General features: G+C 42.5%; 1 protein-coding gene across 7 annotated transcripts in view; it reads left to right on the top strand.

Annotated features, from left to right (window-relative positions):
• Ttc6 (tetratricopeptide repeat domain 6) overlaps positions 1-20,764 on the top strand; it is a 200,908-nt gene that overhangs the window by 10,648 nt on the left and 169,496 nt on the right. For all 7 annotated transcript variants that reach the window (XR_013044262.1, XR_013044263.1, XM_042260582.2 and 4 more), the window contains exon 2: positions 2,241-3,164. Coding sequence is in view for 5 of the 7 variants with exons in the window: in XM_042260582.2 (XP_042116516.1) it covers positions 2,256-3,164 (909 nt within the window). In the remaining 2 variants the exon portion in view is untranslated. The remainder of the gene's footprint in view (positions 1-2,240; positions 3,165-20,764) is intronic.

Raw genomic sequence — 20,764 nt, 5'->3', positions numbered from 1 at the left:
TGCAGTTCCTCCTGGCTTTCAATAATGATCTCAGCACTTTCAAGATCTCAAAATTCAGCCGGGCAGTGGTGGCCCAAGCCTTTAATCCCAGCACTTGGGAGGCAGAGGCAGGCGGATCTCTGTGAGTTCGAGGCCAGCCTGGTGAGTTCCAGGAAAGGCACAAAATTGCACAGAGAAACCCTGTCTCGAAAAACCAAAAAAAAAAAAAAAAAAAAAAAAAAAAAAAAAAATCCTCAAAATTCACTTGAGACCATAGGTATCCTACAAGGTCTCGCTGAAGAACGGAAATTGGCATTTAAAAATTATAGTAAATATGCAACATGAAGTTTGCCTTTTTAACCATTCTCAAATGTACATTTGGGTGAATAACAAATTTTAGTATGCATTTGCTTTTGGCCTAGACTGCAATGAAGTGATACAAGGTCCTCATTAATTTTTTTCAGCTAGGATGAAACCCAGGGTCTTGTTAATGTTTAGCAAGTAACTTCCCACTGAGCTTACCTCCTTAAACTGTCAAAGTATCTTCTTTTGATGAACTTCCAATTGCTCCCATTTATTTTTGATATTTAAAATTTATTATATATATATATTTTTATTTTCTAGGCAGGATATTGCTGTGTAGCCCTGACTGCCCCCAAATTCAGTACGTAGGACAGCCTTGGTTTCAAACTTGTCCCTGCTTCTACCTCCCCCGAGTGCTGGGATTTCAGCGTGCACCACCACACCCAGATCGCATTTTTTTCTTAATCATTGACCAGATGCTATCATTTTTACCATGTTAATTCCGTTTACTTTCTGCTCAGTTATCAATTCCAGGCCTCCCTCAGGCTAAAGCTACCAAGCTTCTTGGTCAACCTTTTCTCTCTGTATAATATTACCATCTCCAAGTGCTAATTTTATCAAGCCACTTTTCTACTAAAAATCTCAAGTGGGTTTCCAGCTAAATTCACAGCTAAATGCAAGCATCTAGCATTCAAGGCTTTGTGAGTTAGCTGCCGTCTCCGCCTGGAGGCTGACCTCCTTCCTTCCTTCCCTGTGCCCCAGCAGAAGTGATACACCAAGCCGAGTGGCTGGACAAGGGAGACACCTGGGACCGTCCGGAGAAGGAAGAGGCAGCAGCTATGAAGCCCAGAGCAGAGATTTGGCCCTTCTGTTACCTCAGACCTCAAATTTTCTCCCAAGAGAAAATTTTTATGTGAAAATGTCCCAATTTAAACTTGTCCTATATAATTTTATATTTTTTTCGAAACTTCCAAATAACCGAAAAACATGTTTGTTGGCCCAGTCCAAGCCACGGTGTGGGGGCGGGGGACACAGTTGGAGACCCCTATTCCCTGCTACCTGCTGCAACCTTAGGTGTTCTGTGCCCACCTTGACGGAAGTCTTGCTTGGTTGGAAGTGGGACACAATATTAGAGTCTGAAGAAATGTTAAGCTGGTCGGGGGTGGCACACGCCTTTAATCCCAGCACTCAGGAGGCAGAGGCAGGTGGATCTCTGTGAGTTCAAGGCCAGTCTGGTCTACAAACAGAGTTCCAGCACAACCAGAGCTGTAACAGAGAGAAACCCTGTCTTTCAAAAACAAACCAAGTGTTGCCGGGCGGTGGTGGCGCACGCCTTTAATCCCAGCACTCGGGAGGCAGAGCCAGGCGGATCTCTGTGAGTTCGAGGCCAGCCTGGGCTACCAAGTGAGTTCCAGGAAAAGGCGCAAAGCTACACAGAGAAACCCTGTCTCGAAAAACCAAAAAAAAAAAAAAAAAAAAAACCAAGTGTTAAAACAGGTCCTAAGGGGCTTGGGAATTATCATTGAAAAAAAAAAATTTTTTTTTTTTTTGCTCATTTAGAGCAGTGGTTCCCGACTTTCCTAATGCTGCGACCTATTAATACAATTCCTCATGTTGTGGAGACCCCAACCATGAATTTATTTTCGTTGCTACTTCATAGTAATTTTGCTATGGTTATGAATAGTAATGTAAATATCTGTATTTTCTGGTGGTCTTTGGTGACCCCCGTGAAAGGGTCTTTGTTTCACAAAGGGGACTCGCCCCACAGGTTGACTGGTTTAGAGTAATTTCATGGTTCCTGTGAAAGGCCACAGATACGGACGTAAAATGAACGGGTTGAACACAGTACATTCTATCCCGAGACATTTTGCGGAACTGGACTTTTATGAACCTAAGTTTTATTAAATACATATTAATATATATATATTTTTTTGGGGTGGGTGGGGGATATTTTACAGGTCACGTTCGTCAAGATGTCCACCATCCCGAAGCACTTCGGACTGACAGCCAGAGAAGAATCGTACATGTTTAAAGAGCTGGAGAAGGTCCGCCAGGAGACCAAAAAGGAATGTTACCAGTTCAAGCGGAAGCTGGCTGCCAGGCTGCCTCTGAGGGCATCAGGTCCTGAGGATGCCTTCGAGGACGAGGACGGGGAGGCGCGCCCCTGCAGCGCCACCGGCAGCTCCGGGACCCAGAGACCCGCGTCGTCCTTGGTGGCCAAGCCCTCGTCGCCGCCGCCGCCGCCGTCGAAGGTGCAGAGCCCGGAGCGCCCCGGCAAGGCCGACCTGCAGGGGGCGCCGCAGAGCACGCGGCGGCGCGGCCCCGGGAAGCCGGAGCCCTTCCGTCCCCGGGACTTCTACCTGCGGAGCTCGGCGTTCCTGCGGCACCAGGCCCCTAGAGCGCCGCCGGCCATCGCCCGCCAGGCGGGCACCGCCATGCCGGCGCGCCTGCTGCGGCCGCGCTCGCGCCACAAGAGGCGGCACGTCAAGATCCAGGGGGAGCAGGTGGCCAAGCGCGTCTTCCCCATGAGCCCCGCGCACGAGGCCCCCGGGATCGAGGCGGCCCGACCCCGGTACCGACAGGCCAGCTCCCTGTCCAGCCTGAGCAGCGAGACGGACGAGAGCGGACGGCTGCGCAGGCTGCGGATCCGCACCCACTTCCTGCGCGAGGGCATGGGCTCGGTTCGCTGGTTCAGGCCCCTGTCGAGAGCCGGGCGCGAAATGACGTCGGGCCAGGCGTCCCTGCAGATGACACGCGCCTTCCCCACGAACATAGAGGAGATCGTAGCCTCCCTGCAGTCCGAGGCACAGATGGCCTCAGACCAGACCATCAAGGAGCTCATCCAGAGCATCCTGGGCCAGAACTACGACCTCACCAAGGAAGTAGGTGAACTAACTAGACTAGTGCTTCTGGGTGTGCGAACTCCAGGTTATACATGCACGGAACGCACCCGTGTGCACACATTCCCGGCACTGGGAGCTGTACTTGGTGGCATAAGCTGTCTAGTTGGGATATTGTCTCCCCCATTGTTGGGTGACTCCATTTACGTTCCTTTCAGACATTTATATATCACAGGAAGCTTCTGCCGTCGTAGGTTTCCATATGGCTTTTCAAATGGCCATAGTGTTAGCTGTTCCTTCTCTTATTGCCTCCTCCTCTGTTCTCTTCCATCCGCCTCCCTGTATAATCTTCCTATTCTAGGTTTTTTTTTGTCTCTCCATAATACTATTTTCTATCCCACCCGCAGTTCCTTTCCATGTACCTAACCTCTGTGCTTATTCAGACGGATAGCACACATACTGAAGGCATAGAAGCTAATATAAGAGAAAACATACATTTGTTTTGTTGGGCCTGGATTACCTCACTCGGATGATTTATTTATTTATTTATTTTTGCTCCATCCATTTACAGGCAAGTATCATCTTCTTAACAACTGAATAATATTCCATTGTGCGAATATACCACGTTTTCATTACCCATTCATCAGCTGATGAACATCTAGGTTGTCTTCCCATTTCTGGCTGTTATGAATAGAGCAGCGATGAATATAGATGAGCAAGGGTCTCTGTGGTAGGATATAGAGTCCTTTGGGTGTATATCCAAGAGTGGTATAGCTGGATCTTGAGGTCAGTCTATTCCCAGCTTCCCGACGAACTGTCACGCTGGTTTCCATACTGGCTGTACCAGTTTGCACTCCACCAGCAATGAATAAGTGTTCTCCTTTTCCCTCCCCCTTGCCAGCATGGGCTGTTCGTTGTTTGTTTTATTGCTCTTGGGCATTCTGACTAGGGTAAGATGAAATCTCAAAGTGCTTTTAAAAATTTATTTATTTATTTTATATTTTGTTTATTTTAGAGATTATTATTTAATTAAAAAATGATTGCCTTTTCTTCCTCCAACCCCCTCCCCCATATACTTCAAATTCATGGCCTCTTTTTTTCCCACTAATTGTTATTGTACACATACATATGTGTTTGTATATAAACATAGTCCTAAATACAATCTGTTGAGTCCGTATAATGATTGATACTTGTGTGGATGTTTTCAGGGGCTAACCTTTTGGCACTGGACAACTGATGGGTGTGCTCTTCCCTGGGGAGGGTCACCTCTCCTGCTCCCAGCTTCACTCAGTTGCTTGTAGTTCTCTATGTGTAGGGTTAAGGCCTCATGGGCTTTTCCCTGTGCAGTGTGGAATGTTCATCGCTCACCTTTGGGTAGTCATAGTGTCGAGACTTCGTGAGCATAGCTTCTGATGTTACTAGGAGACACACTCTCACAGACAATTCCCTGCACTTCTAGCTCTTACAGCCTTTCCTCTTCTACAGTGTTTCATGAACCTTAGGTACCGGAGTGTTTTGCAAACGTATGCTTTGAGACTGGGCTCCACAACCCTGCATTTTGATTGGTTGTGGTTTTCTGTCCTGGTCTCTGTTACAAAGAGAAGTTTCCCTGATGAGAGGTGAAGACTGCATTTGTCTGTGGGTGTAAGGACAAATGCTTATAGATTATTGTTAGGGATTATGCCGGCTTAGTAAACTAGTGGTTATCCATTCTCCTCCAGTAATCATGACTTCGCCAGCATTGAGTCGTTCGCTAGGTTTCCAGTACCAGGCATGGTGTCCTTCTTTTTGGGCAGATCTTAAGTCCAATCAGAGAGCTGTTGGTTACAGCCAAGGTATGTCTGCCACTACCTTGATACTATGATAGCTTGGGCTTCTGAAACCTCAAAGCTCACCCCCACAGTGACACACTTCCTCCAACAGGGCCACACCACCTAATCCTTGTCAAGTTGTGCCACTCCCTGATGACTGAGCACTCAGGAGTATATAATGCCATGCTGGTCTTTGACGAGATTCATAGCATCATAGCTGGGTAGGAATGAAGGCTGCCTTTCTCCTTTGGAAGGTCAAATTCCGCCTTTTAGTACAATGGAAGGTAGTCCTCAGGGAGGAGGCAATCAGGTCATTCCAGCTCAGGGGCCTCTGGGCCCTGTTTCTGAAGAGCACTGTATCTGAAGAGTCTTCAGAAATGAGGACTTACCTGCCACCTCTCTGGGGTAACTAAGGGCAACAGCAATAGGCTGTATGCTTTGGGAGTCCCTCAGCCCTGGCCATCGACTCAAAAGAGGGCTCCTCATTTCTGGTATTGGGGCTTTTGTTAGGTGGTCTTTGGTCCTTGGAGGGAGCAGTGTCAGTTCAAATGATAAAAGTTCATTAAAAGTAGATATGTATATTTATATGCTGAATTACATGCATTATAGTTTTTTTTTTAAAAGGGAAATAGTCAATAGCATGCTTCCTTGTGCCTTTTCAGACATCTTTATTGTTATGTTACCCGCCTCCCACCCTTTTCTGTATTTGCCTCCTCCCTCCCCTTCCCTAAGGAGCCCTTTCTTTTCCCATTTCCCTGCTCTGATTGCTTGTATCCTGCTTGTATTCCCCTCTATTGCTCCCGACCCCTCCCCGCCATATTGGTGTGACGGTTTGAATAAGAATGGCCCCCATAGGTTCCTATATTTGAATGCTCAGTCATTAGGGAGTGGCTTAGGTGGTGTGGCCCTGTGGGGCTGAGCTTTGAGGTTCCATAAGCCCAAGCTGTCACCAGGGCTTTCTCTTTCCGCTTCTTTTTTTTTTTTTTTTTTTTTTTTTCGGTTTTTCGAGACAGGGTTTCTCTGCGTAGCTTTGCGCCTTTCCTGGAGCTCACTTGGTAGCCCAGGCTGGCCTCGAACTCACAGAGATTTGCCTGGCTCTGCCTCCCGAGTGCTGGGATTAAAGGCGTGCGCCACCACCGCCCGGCTATCTTTCCGCTTCTTTTACAAGGGTCGCCGTAGTGGTCGTGGTGTCTCTTCACAGCTGTCGAACCATGACTAAGACGACCGACTGTGGTCCCGTTTCACTTTCCTGGTTCCTGTGGTTACTGCAGGTTATGGACTCAGATCTGAAGATGTGGAGCTAGGAGAGAACATGTGGCATTTGTCTTGCTGGGTCTGGGTCGCCTCACTCAATATGGTCATTGCTAGTTCCATCCATTTACCTGCAAAGGTCATGATTTCATTTTTCTTCACGGCTGAATAATATTCCATAGCGTGTACATACCACCCTTTTTCATTTATTTCTGTAGAACATTTAGATTGTTTCCATTTCCTAGCTATGGTGAATAGAGCAATAATGAACTTAGCTGTCTTAGTTCGGGTTTCTGTTCCTGTGAAGAGACACTGTGACCATGGCAACTCTTAAAAAGGAGAACATTTCATTGGGGGCTGGCTTACAGGTCAGGGGTTTAGTGCATTATTGTCACGGTGGGAAGCATGGCAGCACGCAGGCAGACATGGTGCTGGGAGGGAGCTGAGAGATCTACATCTGGATTGGCAGATAGCAGGAGGAGCAGTGACACCCCCCCCCACCCCCCCCACCCCCGCCTTGCTTGAGCTTCTGAAACCTCAGTCTCACCCCAGTGACACACTGCCTCCAACAAGACCACACCTCCCAATAGTGCCACACCTTATGGGCCTATGGGGGCCATTTTCATTTAAACCACCACAACAGCTGAGCAAGCATCCGTGGGGTAGGATGGCAAGTCCTGTGGGCATTTGCCGAGGAGTGGTGTAGCTGGGTTGTGCGGTAGATTTATTTCTAGAATTTTAAGGAATTTCTACATTGATTTCCACAGTGGCTACACCAGTCTGCAGTCTTACTAATGGTGAGCAGGGGTCCCTTGCTTGCATTCTCTCCAGTTTGTGATAGTGTTCCATTCATCTTTGCCATCCTGACTGGGGAAGATAGAATCTCAAAGCTGTTTTGATTTGCATTTCCCTAATTGCTAGGAACAATTAACATTTTGTTGTTGTTGTTTGTGTGATATTTCTTAGCCTTTTTTTCTTCTGTTATGAATTTTGTTTGTTTCTTTCAAGACAGGGTTTCCTCTGTGTAGTTTTGGTGCCTGTCCTGGATCTCGCTCTGTAGATCAGGCTGGCCTCGAACTCACAGAGACCCGCCTGGCTCTGCCTGCCGAGTGCTGGGATTAAAGGCGTGCGCCACCACCGCCTGGCTCTTCTCTTATGAATTTGCTGTTCAGGCTCCAGGCCCATTTTTTTCTTTTTTCCCAAATGGGTCATTTTTTGAGTTCTTAATATATTTTGGATATTAAGCCTCTGTCAGGTGCATAGCTTGTAAATATTTTCTCCCAGTCTGTGGGCTTGTCTTCACTCGGTTGATTGTTTCTTTAGCTGTGCAGAAACTTGTTTCATGAAGTACCACGTGTTAATCATTGGCCTTATCCTTGGGTGAACAGAGTCCTGACTATTCAGGAAGTTCTTTCCTAGACCTGTAGCAGGTAGGGTACTGCCTATGTTTTCTTCTGGCAGTTTCAGTGTTTCATGTTTAGGTCTTTGATCCATTTGGAGTTTGTTTCATGCAAGGCGATAGCTAAGGGTCTAATTTTCTCCTTCTACATGTGGATATCCAGATTTTGCAGCATGATTGGCTAAAGATGCTTTGCTCCCCAGCGGATGTTTTCGGTGTCTTTGAAAAATATAAAGTTATGTGCACTTATGTTTGCGCCTACAATTTTGTCGCATTGGTCTACATCCCTCTCTTTTTTTCTGCTAATGCCATACTGTTTTTATTACTGTGGCTCTGTAATATATCTTAAGATCTGGAACTGTAATCCCTCTAGCACTGTTCTTTTGCTCAGGATTGTTTTGGCACTCCGGGGTCTTTTGTGGTTCCATATGAATTTTGGGATAGCTTGTTTCTATTGCAATGAAGAGCAAGATGGGGATTTTGATTGGGACTGCGTTGAATCTATAAACAACTTCTGGTATAATGGTCGTTTTAACAATGTTAATACTACCAAACGAGCGTGGGATGTCTTTCTATTTTCTTCTGTCTTTATCTCTTTCTTCAGAAGTTTGAAGTTTTCATGGTAGAGGTCTTTCACTTCCTTGGTTAGGTTTCATTCTCTCTCTCTCTCTCTCTCTCTCTCTCTCTCTCTCTCTCTCTATATATATATATATATATATATATATATATATATATATATATATTGTGAATGGGGGTGTGTTCATGATCTCCTGTGCATGTTTGTTGTTGGTATATTGAAAAGCTACTTGTTTGTGTGTGTTGATTCTCTATCCTGCCACACCGTGGAATTTCTTTATCATTTCTAGAAGTGGGATAGTTAGAGTTCTTCTGTCCCTGTTTGAATCTCTTGAATTTCCCTCTCTTGCCTTATTGCTCCAGCTAGTACTTCAATAACAGCGTTGAAAAGGAGTGGGGAAGTGGAATCCTTGTCTCATTCCCACCTTCTGATGGATTGCTTCAAGCTTTTCTCCGTTTAGGATGCTGTTGGCTGTGGGTTTCTGGTATACTTTTATTATGTTGACATATACTCCCTCTAGCCTTACATTCCTTAGGACCTTTATCATGAAGGCGTGTTAGATTTTGTCAAAAGCTTTTTCTTTTTTTTTTTTTTTTTATTTTTTATTTTTTATTTTTTTTGGTTTATTTATTTATTATGTATACAGAAGAGGGTGCCAGATCTCATTACAGATGGTTATGAGCCACCATGTGGGTGCTGGGAATTGAACTCAGGACCTCTGGGAGAGCAGTCAGTGCTCTTAACCTCTGAGCCATCTCTCCAGCCCGTCAAAAGCTTTTTCTATTGTGAGTGTATTGCATCTGTTAAAATGATCTTGGGATTTTTGTCTTTAAATCCATTTATGTGGTTTATTACATTTATTGACTTACATATGTTGACCCACCCCTGTATTTCAGAAATAAGGCCAACTTGGTCATGGTGTATAATCTTTTTGATGTACATGTGTATTCTGTTTGCAAGTACTTTAGAGTGTTTTTGAGTCTGTGTTCATTAGGGATATTGGCTTGTAGCTTCTTTTTCTGTTGTGTCTTTACCTGGTTTTGGTATTACAGTGATACTGGCTTTGTAGAAGGAGTGCTCTCTCTCTCTCTCTCTCTCTCTCTCTCTCTCTCTCTCTCTCTCTCTCTCTTTCTCTCTCTCTCTCTCTCTCCTTTTTCTTCTTCTCTTCATCCTTCATTTTTCTTCTTTCTTCTCCTTCTCCCCTCCCCTCTCCTCTTCCTCTAGAATAGTTTAAAAAGGATGGGCTATAGATCTTTGAACATCTGGTGGAATTCTGCATTGAATCCATCTGGCCCCTCTTTTGGTTGAAAGTACTGCTTCTATTTCACTAGGGGTTATGGGTCTGTTTAAATATCTGATTTGATCTTGATTTAACTTTAATAGGTCATATATATATATATATATATATATATTTAGGTTTTTCAAATTGGTGGTATATAGATTTTCAAAGTATGTGCTTATGATTCTCTGAATTTCATGTCTGTTGTGATGTCCCCATTTTCATCTCTAATTTTATTAATTTGGATCTTCTCTCTCCATCTTTTAGTTATTTTGGCTAAAGGTTTGTCAATCTTGTTGATTTTTTTTTCTGGGAACCAACTTTTCATTTCATTGATTCTATTTTTTCTTTTGTTTGTTTCTATTTCATTGATTTAAGGCCCAAGTCTGAGTATTCCTCGCCCTCTACTCTTTTTGAGTATTATTTCTCATTGGTGTTCTAAAATTTTCAGGTATTTTGCCTTCTTGGTGTCACATAAGTTCTGTTATATTGTCACTTTCATTCAATTATTAAATGATTTAGTTTCCTTCTTTATTTCTGTCTTGACCTATTTTTTTTTCATTTATTCTTCTCTCATAAAATACATCATGACTGCGACTTCCCCTCCCTCCATTCCTCCCAGGCTCCCTCCACCCCCCACCCTGACCCACCGCTACTCTGTTTCCCTTCAGAAAAGAGCAGGACTCCCAGTGATATCAACCAAACATGGCATAGTAAGATGTAGTAAGACTAGAAACAAACCCTCATATCAAGGCTGGATGAGGCAACCCAGGAAGAGAAAAGGTTTCCAAGAGCAGGCAAACAGTGAGAGAGACACCCCTTCCCCCACGCCCACCATTAGAAGTCCCACAAAACCCCCAAGCTAAACAACTACAGCATGTATGCAGAGGAGCTAGTGCAGACCCATGCAGGCAGGTTCTGTGATGGCTGCTTCAGTCTCTGTGAGCCCCTATGAGCCCTGCTTCCTTGATTCTGTCGGTCCAGTTCTCCTGGTGTCTTGGACTCCTGGCTCCTAGAATCCTTCCAGCCCCCTCTTCTTCAGGGTTCCATGAGCTCTGCCTAATGTTTGGGTGTGGTTGACCCATTTCTCATTCGGCAACGAGTTGTTCAGTTTCCAGGAGATTGTATGTTTGCTGTTTTTCTGTTGTTGGTATCCAGCTTGAATCCATGGTGGTCAGACAGGACGTGGGGTGTCATTTCAATTTTCTTATATCTGTTGAGACTTTGTGTCCTAGTATGTGGTCAGTTTTGGAGAAAGTTCCATGAACTGCTGAAAGAAATATATTCTTTACTTTTTGGATGGAATGTTCTATAGACATCTGTTGGTTTCCCCTTGTTTTATGACAATATTTAACTCGAACATTTTTTTTTTTGTGTGTGTTTGGATGACTTGTCTATTTTTGAGAGTGAGGTATTGAAGTCACCCACTACCACTGGGTGAGGATCAATATGTGATTTTAGCTGTAGTAGTGTTTTATCAACTTGGATACACTTGTGTTTGGAGCATAAATGTTGAGAATTGTGACATCTTGATGATTCCCCCCCATGAGTAAATAGTGTCCTTACCTATTTCTTCTAATTAGTTTTGCTGTGAAGTCCATTTTGTCAGATAGTAAAGTGGCTATATCTCTTCCATTTGCTTAGAATATTTTTCTCTGTCCTTTTACTCTGAGGTAATATCTTTCCTTGGTGTGTTTCTTGGATACAGTAGAAAGACAGATTTTTTATATTTTTTTAATTTTTTTTTTTTCATTTTACATACCAACCACAGTTCCCTCTCCCTTCCCTTCTCCTGCTCCTCCCCTCACCTCCTCCCCTACCCCCCACCCACTTCTCAGAGAAGGTAAAGCCTTACATAGAAAGTCAACAAAGTCTTCTTCAAGTTCAGGCAGGACCAAGTCCTTCCCCTCTGCATCAAGGCTGAGCAAGGTATTCCATTATAGGTAATGGGCTCCAAAAAGCCAGTTCATGCACCAGGGATAAATCCTGGTCCCACTGCTGGGGGCCCCACAAACAGACCAAGCCACACAAATGCCACCCACATTCCAGATTTTGTTTTCTAACTCAGTCTTTAAGTCTGTGTCTTTTTATTGGATAATTGAGGTAAGTTAATACTGAATTTTATCAAGGAGTAGTGTTTATTGATTTCTCTTATTTTGTTGTTATAACCTGAAGTCCCCCCCCCACCCCTTTTGATGTACTATTCTCGAATTATTTATTCTGTGTGTCTTCTTGGGCATGGTTAACTGCTTCAGTTTTCTTTCTAGTGCCTTCTCTAGAGCTGGACCAATAGACAGAAATTGCTTAAATTGGTTTTATCTTCTCTGTTGATGGTAATTGATAGTTCTGCTGGGTATCATAATAGAGGCTGGAATCTGTGTTCTCCAAGTTTGTAGAACATCCTCACATGCCCCTCTGACTTTCAGAATTTCCACTGAGATTAGGTGGTGTTCTTACAGGCAGTCCTGCAGTCTTTAATGTCCTCTCTGTGCTCTCTGCACTTAGTGCTTTGATGATTTCATCATGGGGGACCTACTCTTCTGGTACTGTCTATTTCATGTCTGGTATGTGTCTTCACACACTTCATTGGTACCTCCTTTAGAATGGGGGACTTTTCTCCTATATTTTGTTAAAAATATTTTTTGTGTCTTTGACCTGGGTTTCTTCTTTTTCTTCTACCCCTGTTGTTTGTAGGTTTGGTCTTTTCACACTGTCCCAGATTTCCTGGATGTTTTGTGCCCAGATTTTTTTTTTCTGATGTTTAACGTTTTCTTTGACCGAGCTATCTGTCGCTTCTACCTTGTCCCCAAGACCTGAAATTCCCTCTTCCCAGTGTTGCGATCCATTGCTGATGCTTGCCTCCGAGGCTTTTGTCTGACATCCGAAATATTTTATTTCCAGTTTTACTTTGGTTTGGATTGTCTTTAGTGACTCTATTTCTACTTTCATGTCTTGAATTGTTTTCATTATTTCATTTCACTCAGCTGTTTGTGTTTTCATAGTTTTTAAAAAAGGCATTTATTGCCAGGCGGTGTGGCACACACCTTTAATCCCAGCACTCAAGAGGCAGAGCCATGTGGATCTCTGTGAGTTCGAGGCCAGCCTGGGCTACAGAGTGAGTTCCAGGAAAGGCACCAAAACTACACAGAGAAACCCTGTCTCAAAAAAACCAACAACAACAAAAAAGGCATTTATTTATATTCTCCTTAAGGTCCTTGAATATACTCATAGGTGCTATTTTGGAGTCCCTGTCTTATGCTTCTGCTACCCTGCTCTTCTCTGAGCCTATAGCAGTAGGGTTTGTGGGTTCTCTAGGAGGTATATTTTCCTGGCAGCTCATGTTTGTATTTTTGCCCTGGGATCTGGGCATCTGGAGTCAAGATGATGAGGTGTTTCTTGGTTTTGATATCTGGTCTTGACTTTGTTGGGCAGATGTTTCCTTCTTTGGTTGCTGTTACCCACTCTGGATCCTAGGCAAGTGTGTCTTCTTTCCTTGTACCTGATTTATAAAGGGACAAATCACAACAAAGGATAATATGTTCTACTTTAATTTTAAATGTGGCATTATGACTTCAAAAGCTGGAACAACCAATTAAAAGTGCTTTTTAACAAAGTCTCTGATTTCCTGAGCAATTCCTATTTTGAGAACCATGAAAAGGCATTATGACCAGTACTTTCATAGCCTTCCCTAGGACCAATGTCAACAAAACATAGGGAACCTTGTGCTTTAAGTTCATGCATATGGGGATATTTTCTCAGATCATTTGGATCTGCAGAATATGGCTGCCATTACATGGTAAAGAAAGTTAAAGAATGCAGAGTCCTCATATACAAATAAGAACATAGTTTTTTGTTAATCCTTCAAGGACAGAGCTCCAAATTTATTCTAATAGTCGTGTGCTCTGCAGCTAGAAACTGAAAGTCTTCACTCTGTAAGTGTAAGTGGACTTTGTGAAATCTCTTATTACTTTATCAGGGTTATTGAGTGGCAGTTATGAGTGAAAATGTTCTCAGACATTTATTGCCCCATCACAATATGCAGGGTATGTAGACAAAGGGATTAATTAGCCAAATATATAAGAAGATAAACACTGTAGTAATCATGAGCCAGAATGAAAAGCAAAGAGGCTAGCTTCCTCTCGAGAAGAAACCAAATTCAGGCTTATAGACAACAACAACAACAAAAACAAAAACAAAAAAATGGCAAAACAAGACAAAAAAAACCCCACCACAACAAAAAACTAATACTAATAAAAATTGTATTTACTTAGAAATATTCAGAAGATAGCTCAGGGTAAAAGTGTTTACTTTACCAGGAATGATGGCCCATGCCTTTAATCCCAGCACTCAGGAGGCAGAGGGAGGTTGATCTCTGAGTTCAAAGCCAGCCTGGTCTACAGGACAGTCAAAGCTACACAGCACAGAGAAACCCCTGCTGGGGGTGGGGTGGGGCGGGGGAGAAGTACTTACTTTGAAGCCTGGTGACCTGTTTTTCTCAGAACCATCTTCAGGTGGAAGGAGAGAACCAATCCCACGAAATTATCCACGTCACACACCCTCATTCCAATGCAGAATTTCAACCAAACAGCTTCAGGGTTCCTTTTCTGTTCAGAGCCGTGTTCAGTTAACTGAAGACTATTTCAAATAAGGCGCATCACAGGCAACTGGAGATGTGAGCACTACCATTCCCAAGAAGAACCTGCTTCAGATTTCCACTCCAGCTTTCACATCCGAAATACTACCACACAGGATTAGTGGCGACTGAAAATGCCACCAAGCCCAGGCTATCTAAAAACACATTTGGTAGTGTGCTGGTTTAAAAAACAAAAGACACCTGGTGGTTTAGAAACAAACCTCACATAGCGCTACATTTCAGTCTTTCTTTTTTAAATCAGGGAGTTGCACATAGACGATTAAATGCTTTATAGACAAGAAGAAAGTCCTGCAGGAGAAGCGACTCATCGTCTCCCTCTTCCCCTTCCTGCTTCTTTCAGCCTTGGTTCCCCTTTTGCTACGTTAGGTTTTTCTTTCATTTCTAGACAGCAGCATCCTTTTTACGTCTCCCCTTCAGCCCAGCACCTTCTGCTCATGACACTGCTTGCATTTCACTCCTCTCCATCTTCTTTGCAGCATCCTTCCCGCAACCCCCACTGGGATAAGCCAGGGTGTTCTCCTGTGGTCGGCAGGGGATGCTCAGGCATCCCCACTGCATAAGCCAGGGTGTTCTCCTGTGGACAGCAGGGAGTCTCAGGCATCCCCACTGCATAAGCCAGGGTGTTCTCCTGTGGTCGGCAGGGGATGCTCAGAACAAGGAAGCCGAAGGAGGCTGCTTGGGTGTGCTGGTGTGCTTGAATGTGCGTTTCGTTTTTCCTGTGGGAGGTTTGTAGGTCTTCACTTCCCTTTTGTAATGAGCATGCTCTGCCTTTGCTGTCTCTTCAGTTTTTCCTTTTCTTCAGCAGAGAAGGCCTTCCACTTTCTGAGCACATCTCAGGAAACCCTGAAGTTGACAGAAGCACCAGGTGCCTCTCCTGTTCCTGCTGGCCAGTTCGCACAAAGAGTTCCCATGGTGACGTTTTTTGCCTCTCAGTGTCTTTGGATCCCCTTTGACCATGTTTGCCTGTTTTCATACAGCAAGACCTGTAGTCATCCAGGGTCCACCCTGTTCTCACCTGCCTTGGCACAGCTGCTCTCAGCATCCATCCATCCATCCATCCATCCATCCATCCATCCATCCATCCATCCATCCATCCATCTATTTTAATTTAAAACATGTTTTTTTTTCATTTTACATACCAACCACAGTTTCCCCTCCCTCTCCTTCTCCCACTCCCTCCATTTCCCTCCCATCCTGTCCCCCATTCACTCCTCATAGCGGGTAAGGCCTCCCTTGGGTATTCAACACAGGCTGCCATACCAAGTTGGGGCAGCACTAAGCCCCTCCCCGCCACCTCAAGACTGAGCAATGTATCCCACCATAGGGAATGGGAACTAAAAAGCCAGTTCATATACCCAGGATAGGTCCTGGACCCATTGCCAGGGACCCCACAAATAGATCAAGCCACACAACTGTCACTCACATTCAGAGGGCTTAGTTTGGCCCCATGTAGGCTCCTCAGCTGTCAGTCCAGAGTTCGTGAGCTCCCACTAGCTCTGGTCAGCTGTCTCTGTGGTTTTCCCCATCATGATCTTGATGCCCATGCTCCTATTATCCCCCCCCCCCCCCCCCCCCGCCTCTTCAACTGAACTCCAGGAGCTTAGCCAAGTGCTTGGCTGTGGGTCTGCATCTGCTTCTATCCTACTGGATGAAGGTTCTATTATGACAATTAGGGTAGTCACCCATCTGATTACAGGGGAAGGCTAGTTCAGCCACCCGCTCCACCATTGCTAGGAGTCTTAGCTGGGGACATCCTTTTGGGATCCTGGGGATTTCCCTAGCACCAGGTTTCTCCCTAACCCCATATTGGCTCCCTCTATCAAGATATCTCTTTCATTGCTCTCCCTACCCTTCCCATCTCAAACTCAGCCACGTTGAAACCTCATGTTCCCATCCCCATCTCCTCCCCTCTACCACCCCTTCTAATTTACCGAGGAAATCTTAACCCTTTCCCCTTCCTGGGGCAATTCTTACATGTCCCTTTTAGGGTCCTCCTCTTTACCTAGCTTCTCTGGGCTTGTGGATTGTAACTGGGTTATCCTTCGTTTGCATCTAGTATCCACTTATGAGTGAGTACATACCATGTTTCTCCTTCTGAGTCTGGGTTACTTCACTCAGGATGATACTTTCTAGTTCCATCCATTTGTCTGCAAACTTCATGATGCCAATGTTTTTTTTTTTTTTTTTTTACCACTGAGTAATACTCCATTGTGCAAATGTACCACATTTTCTTTATCCATTCTTCCATTGGGGGCATCTAGGTTATTTCCAGGTTCTGGCTATTATGAATAATGCTGCTATGAACATAGTTGAGCAAGTGTCCTTGTGGTGTGGTTGAGCGTCTTTTGGGAATATGCCCAAGAGTGATATTGCTGGGTCTTGAGGTAGGTTAATTCCCAATTTTCTGAGATAGCGCCATACTGATTTCCAGAGTGGCTGTACAAGTTTGCACTCCCACCAGCAGTGGAGGAGTGTTCCCCTTGCTCCACATCCTCTCTAACATAAGCTATCATCAGTGTTTTTGATCTTAGCCATTTTGACAGGCATAATTGTCATTTTAATTTGAATTTCCCTGATGGCTAAGGATGTTGAACATCTCCTTAAATGTCTTTCGGCCATTTCAGATTCTTCTGTTGAGAATTCTCTGTTTAGATCTGCACCCCACTTTTTAATTGGATTATTTGGCATTTTTTGTCTAGTTTCTTGGGTTCTTTATATATATTTTGGAGATCAGCTCTCTGTCAGATGTGAGGTTAGTAAAGATCTTTTTCCATTCTGTAGACTGTCATTTTATCTTCTTTAGTGTGTCCTTTGCCTTACAGAAGCTTCTCAGTTTCAGGAGGTTCCATTTATTAATTGTTGCTCTCAGTGTCTGTGCTCTTGGTGATATATTTAGGAAGTGGTCTTCTGTGCCAGTGCGTTCAAGGCTATTTCCCACTTTCTCTCCTATTAGGTTCAGAGTAACTGGATTTATGCTGAGGTCTTTGATCAATTTTGACTTGAGTTTTATGCATGGTGATAGATATGGATCTATTTGCAATCTTCTACATGCCACCATCCAGTTAGACCAGCACAATTTGTTGAAGATGCTTTCTTTTTCCCATTGTACTATCTTTCTTGGATTCTTTGTCAAAAACCAGATGTTTATAGGTGTGCAGATTAATGTCAGGGTCTTCAATTTGATTCCATTGATCCACATGTCAGTATTCATGCCAATACGAAGCTGTTTTTATTACTACAGCTCTATAGTAGAGCTTGAGGTTAGGGATGGTGATGCCTCCAGAAGTTCCTTTATTGTATAGGATTGTTTTTGGCTACCCTGGTTTTTTTGTTTTTCCATATGAAGTTGAGTATTGTTCTTTCCAGGTCTATGAAGAATTGTGTTGGGATTTTTGATGGGGATTGCATTGAATCTGTAGATTGCTTTTGGTAAGATTGCCATTTTTACTATATTTTGTTCCTACCTATCCTAGAGCATGGGAGATCTTTCCATTTTCTGATATCTTCTTCAATTTCTTTCTTCAGGGACTTAAAGTTCTTGTCATACAGGTCCTTCGCTTGCTTAGTTAGATTTACCCCAAGGTATTTTATGTCATTTGTGGCTATTATAAAAGGTAATATTTCTCTGATTTCTTTCTCAGCCTGTTTGTCATTTGTATATAGGAGGGCTACTGATTTTTTTTGTTAATCTCTTTTGTAAAAGAATAAACAATTTTTTTTTATTTAAAGAAAAGAGAAATATACAAACAATCAAGAGACAATTAGAAATTTAGCGGTATATTTTTTAAAAGAACAGACAAGGTAGCTAATTAAAAAGTCAAGAAGTAGAAAAATGCAGTATTTCAGGATTTTATCTACAATGAAGTTCTGAAGTCAAAGTCATATATACTATTTATCAATTTTAACCATGAAAATAGATGGAATATTTAAATCTAAATTTAGGGGAGAGTGATTTTTATTTCTTTTTCTTTCTAGGAAACTTTCACTTACTTAAGACATACTTTGAAATTAAGTATTTTAGTATTTTTAAAAATAAATATATCCTTTAATATCTTTTCTTGAGTTAATCTTGTATCCTGCCACATTAATGAAGGTGTTTATCAGCTGTAGGAGTTCCCTGGTAGAGTTTTTTGGGTCACTTATGTATACTATCATATCATCTGCAAATAGCGAAAGTTTGACTTCTTCCTTTCCAATTTGTATCCCCGTGATCTCCTTTTGTTGTCTTATTGCTCCATCTAGAACTTAGAGTACTATATTGAATAGATATGGAGAGAGTAGACAATCTTGTCTTGTTCCTGATTTTAGTGGAATCACTTTGAGTTTCTCTCCATTTAGTTTGATGGTGGCTGTTGGTTTGCTGTATATTATGTTTATTATGTTTAGGTATGTTCTTTATATTCCTGATCTCTCCAAGACCTTTATCATGAAGGGGTGTTGGATTTTGCTGAAGACTTTTGCAGCATCTAATGAAAGGACCATGTTTTTTTTTTTTTTCTTTCAGCTTGTTTATATGGTAGATTACATTGACAGATTTTTGTATGTTGAACCATCCCTGTATTTTTGGGATGAAGCCTACTTGATCATGGTGGATGATTTTTTTGATGTGTTCTTGGATTAAGTTTGCCAGTATTTTTTGAGTATTTTTGCATTAATGTTCATGAAGGAGATTGGTCTGTAATTCTCTTTCCTAGTTGTGTCTTTGTGTGGTTTGGGTATCAGGGTAATTATAGTCTCATAATAAGAGTTTGGCAATGTTTCTTCTGTTTCTATTGTTTGGTACAATTTGAGGAGTACTGGTATTAACTCCTTTTTGAAATTCTGGTAGAATTCTGTGCTGAAACCATCTGTCCCTGGGCTTGTTTTTTGGTTGGGAGACTTTTGATGACTGCTTCTATTTCCTTAGGGATTATAGGTCTATTTAAATTGTTTATCTGGTCTTGATTTAATTTTGTTATGTGGTACCTATCCAGAAAATTGTCCATTTCTTTTACATTTTCCAATTTTGTGGAGTACAGGTTTTTGAAGTATGACCTAATGATTTTCAGGATTTCTTCAGTGTCTGTTATTATGTCTCCCTTTTCATTTCTGATTTTGTTAATTTAGATGCTCTCTCTCTGCCTTTTTGTTAGTTTGGCTAAGGGCTTGTCTATTTTGTTGATTTTCTCAAAGAACCAACTCTTTGTTTCATTGATTCTTTGTATTGTTCTCTTTGTTTCTATTTTATTGATTTCAGCCCTCGGTTTATTTTCTGTCATCTACTCCTCCTGGGTGAGTTTGCTTCTTTTTGTTCTAGAGCTTTCAGGTGTGCACTTAAGTCACTAGTATGAGATTTCTCCACTTTCTTTATATAGGCACTTAGAGCTATGAACTTTTCTCTTAGCACTGTTTTCATGGTGTCCCATAAGTTTGAGTATGTTGTGCATTCCTTTTCTTTGAATTCTAGGAAGTCTTTAATGTCTTTCTTTCTTTCTTTCTTTCTTTCTTTCTTTCTTTCTTTCTTTCTTTCTTTCTTTCTTTCTTTCTTTCTTTCTTTCTTTCTTTCTTTCTTTCTTTCTTCCTTGACCCAGTGGTGATTCAGTTGAGCATTGTTCAGTTTCTGTGAGTTTGTAGGCTTTCTTTAATTTATCTTGTTGTTGAATTCTAGCTTTAAGCCATGGTGATCTGATAAAATACAAGAGGTTGTTCTTTTTTTTTTTTTTTTGTATCTTTTGAGATTTGCGCATGTGGTCAGTTTTAGAGAAGGTTCCATGAGGTGCTGAGAAGAAGGTATATTCTTTTGTGTTTGGGTGAAATGTTCTGTAGATGTCTGTTAGGTCCATTTGAATCATAGCATCTGTTAGTTCCCTTATTTCTCTGTTAAGTTTCTGTCTGGCAGATCTGTCCAGTGGTGAGAGTGGGATGTTGAAGTCTCCCACTCTTAATTTGTGGGGTTTGATGTGTGATTTAAACTTTAGTAATGTTTCTTTTACAAATGTACGTCCCCTTGTATTTGGGGCATAAATGTTCAGAATTGAGACTTTATCTTGATGGATTTTTCCTGTGATAAATATGAAATGTCCTTCTCCATCTCTTTTCATTAATTTTAGTTTGAAGTCTAGTTTGTTAGATAGTAGGATAGCTACACCAGCTTGTTTTTTAGGTCCATTTTATTGGAAAATCTTTTCCCAACCCTTTACTCTGAGGTAATGTGTGTCTTGGAAGTTGAGGTGTATTTCTTGTATTCAGCAGAAAAATAGGTCCTGTTTTTCGTACCCATTCTGTTAACCTGTGTCCTTTTTTTTTTTCCAAGACAGGGTTTCTCTGTGTTGCTTTGAGCCTGTCCTGGACCTTGCTCTGTAGACCAGGCTGGCCTCAAACTCACAGAGATTCACCTGCCTCTGCCTCTCGAGTGCTGGGATTAAAGGCATGTGCCACCACTGCATGTAACCAGTGTCTTTTTATAGGTGAATTGAGTCCATTGATACTAAGTGATATTAATGACCAGTGATTATTAATTCTTGTTATTTTTGTTTTTGTTGTTGTTGTTGGTAGTATGTGTTTGTTTCCCTTCTTTGGGATTTGCTGGTGAGAGGTTATTTATCTATTGCCTGTGTTTTGGTGGGTGCAGCTAACTTTGGGTTGGAGTTTTCCTTCTAGTGCTTTCTGTAGGGCTTGATTTGTGGATATGT

Source organism: Peromyscus maniculatus, chromosome 14, assembly GCF_049852395.1.
Source record: "Peromyscus maniculatus bairdii isolate BWxNUB_F1_BW_parent chromosome 14, HU_Pman_BW_mat_3.1, whole genome shotgun sequence".
In the NCBI taxonomy this organism is placed as follows: Eukaryota; Metazoa; Chordata; class Mammalia; order Rodentia; family Cricetidae; genus Peromyscus; species Peromyscus maniculatus.
The sequence above is the reverse complement of the archived record's forward strand: the minus strand, read 5'-3'. Positions and strand labels throughout refer to the sequence as shown.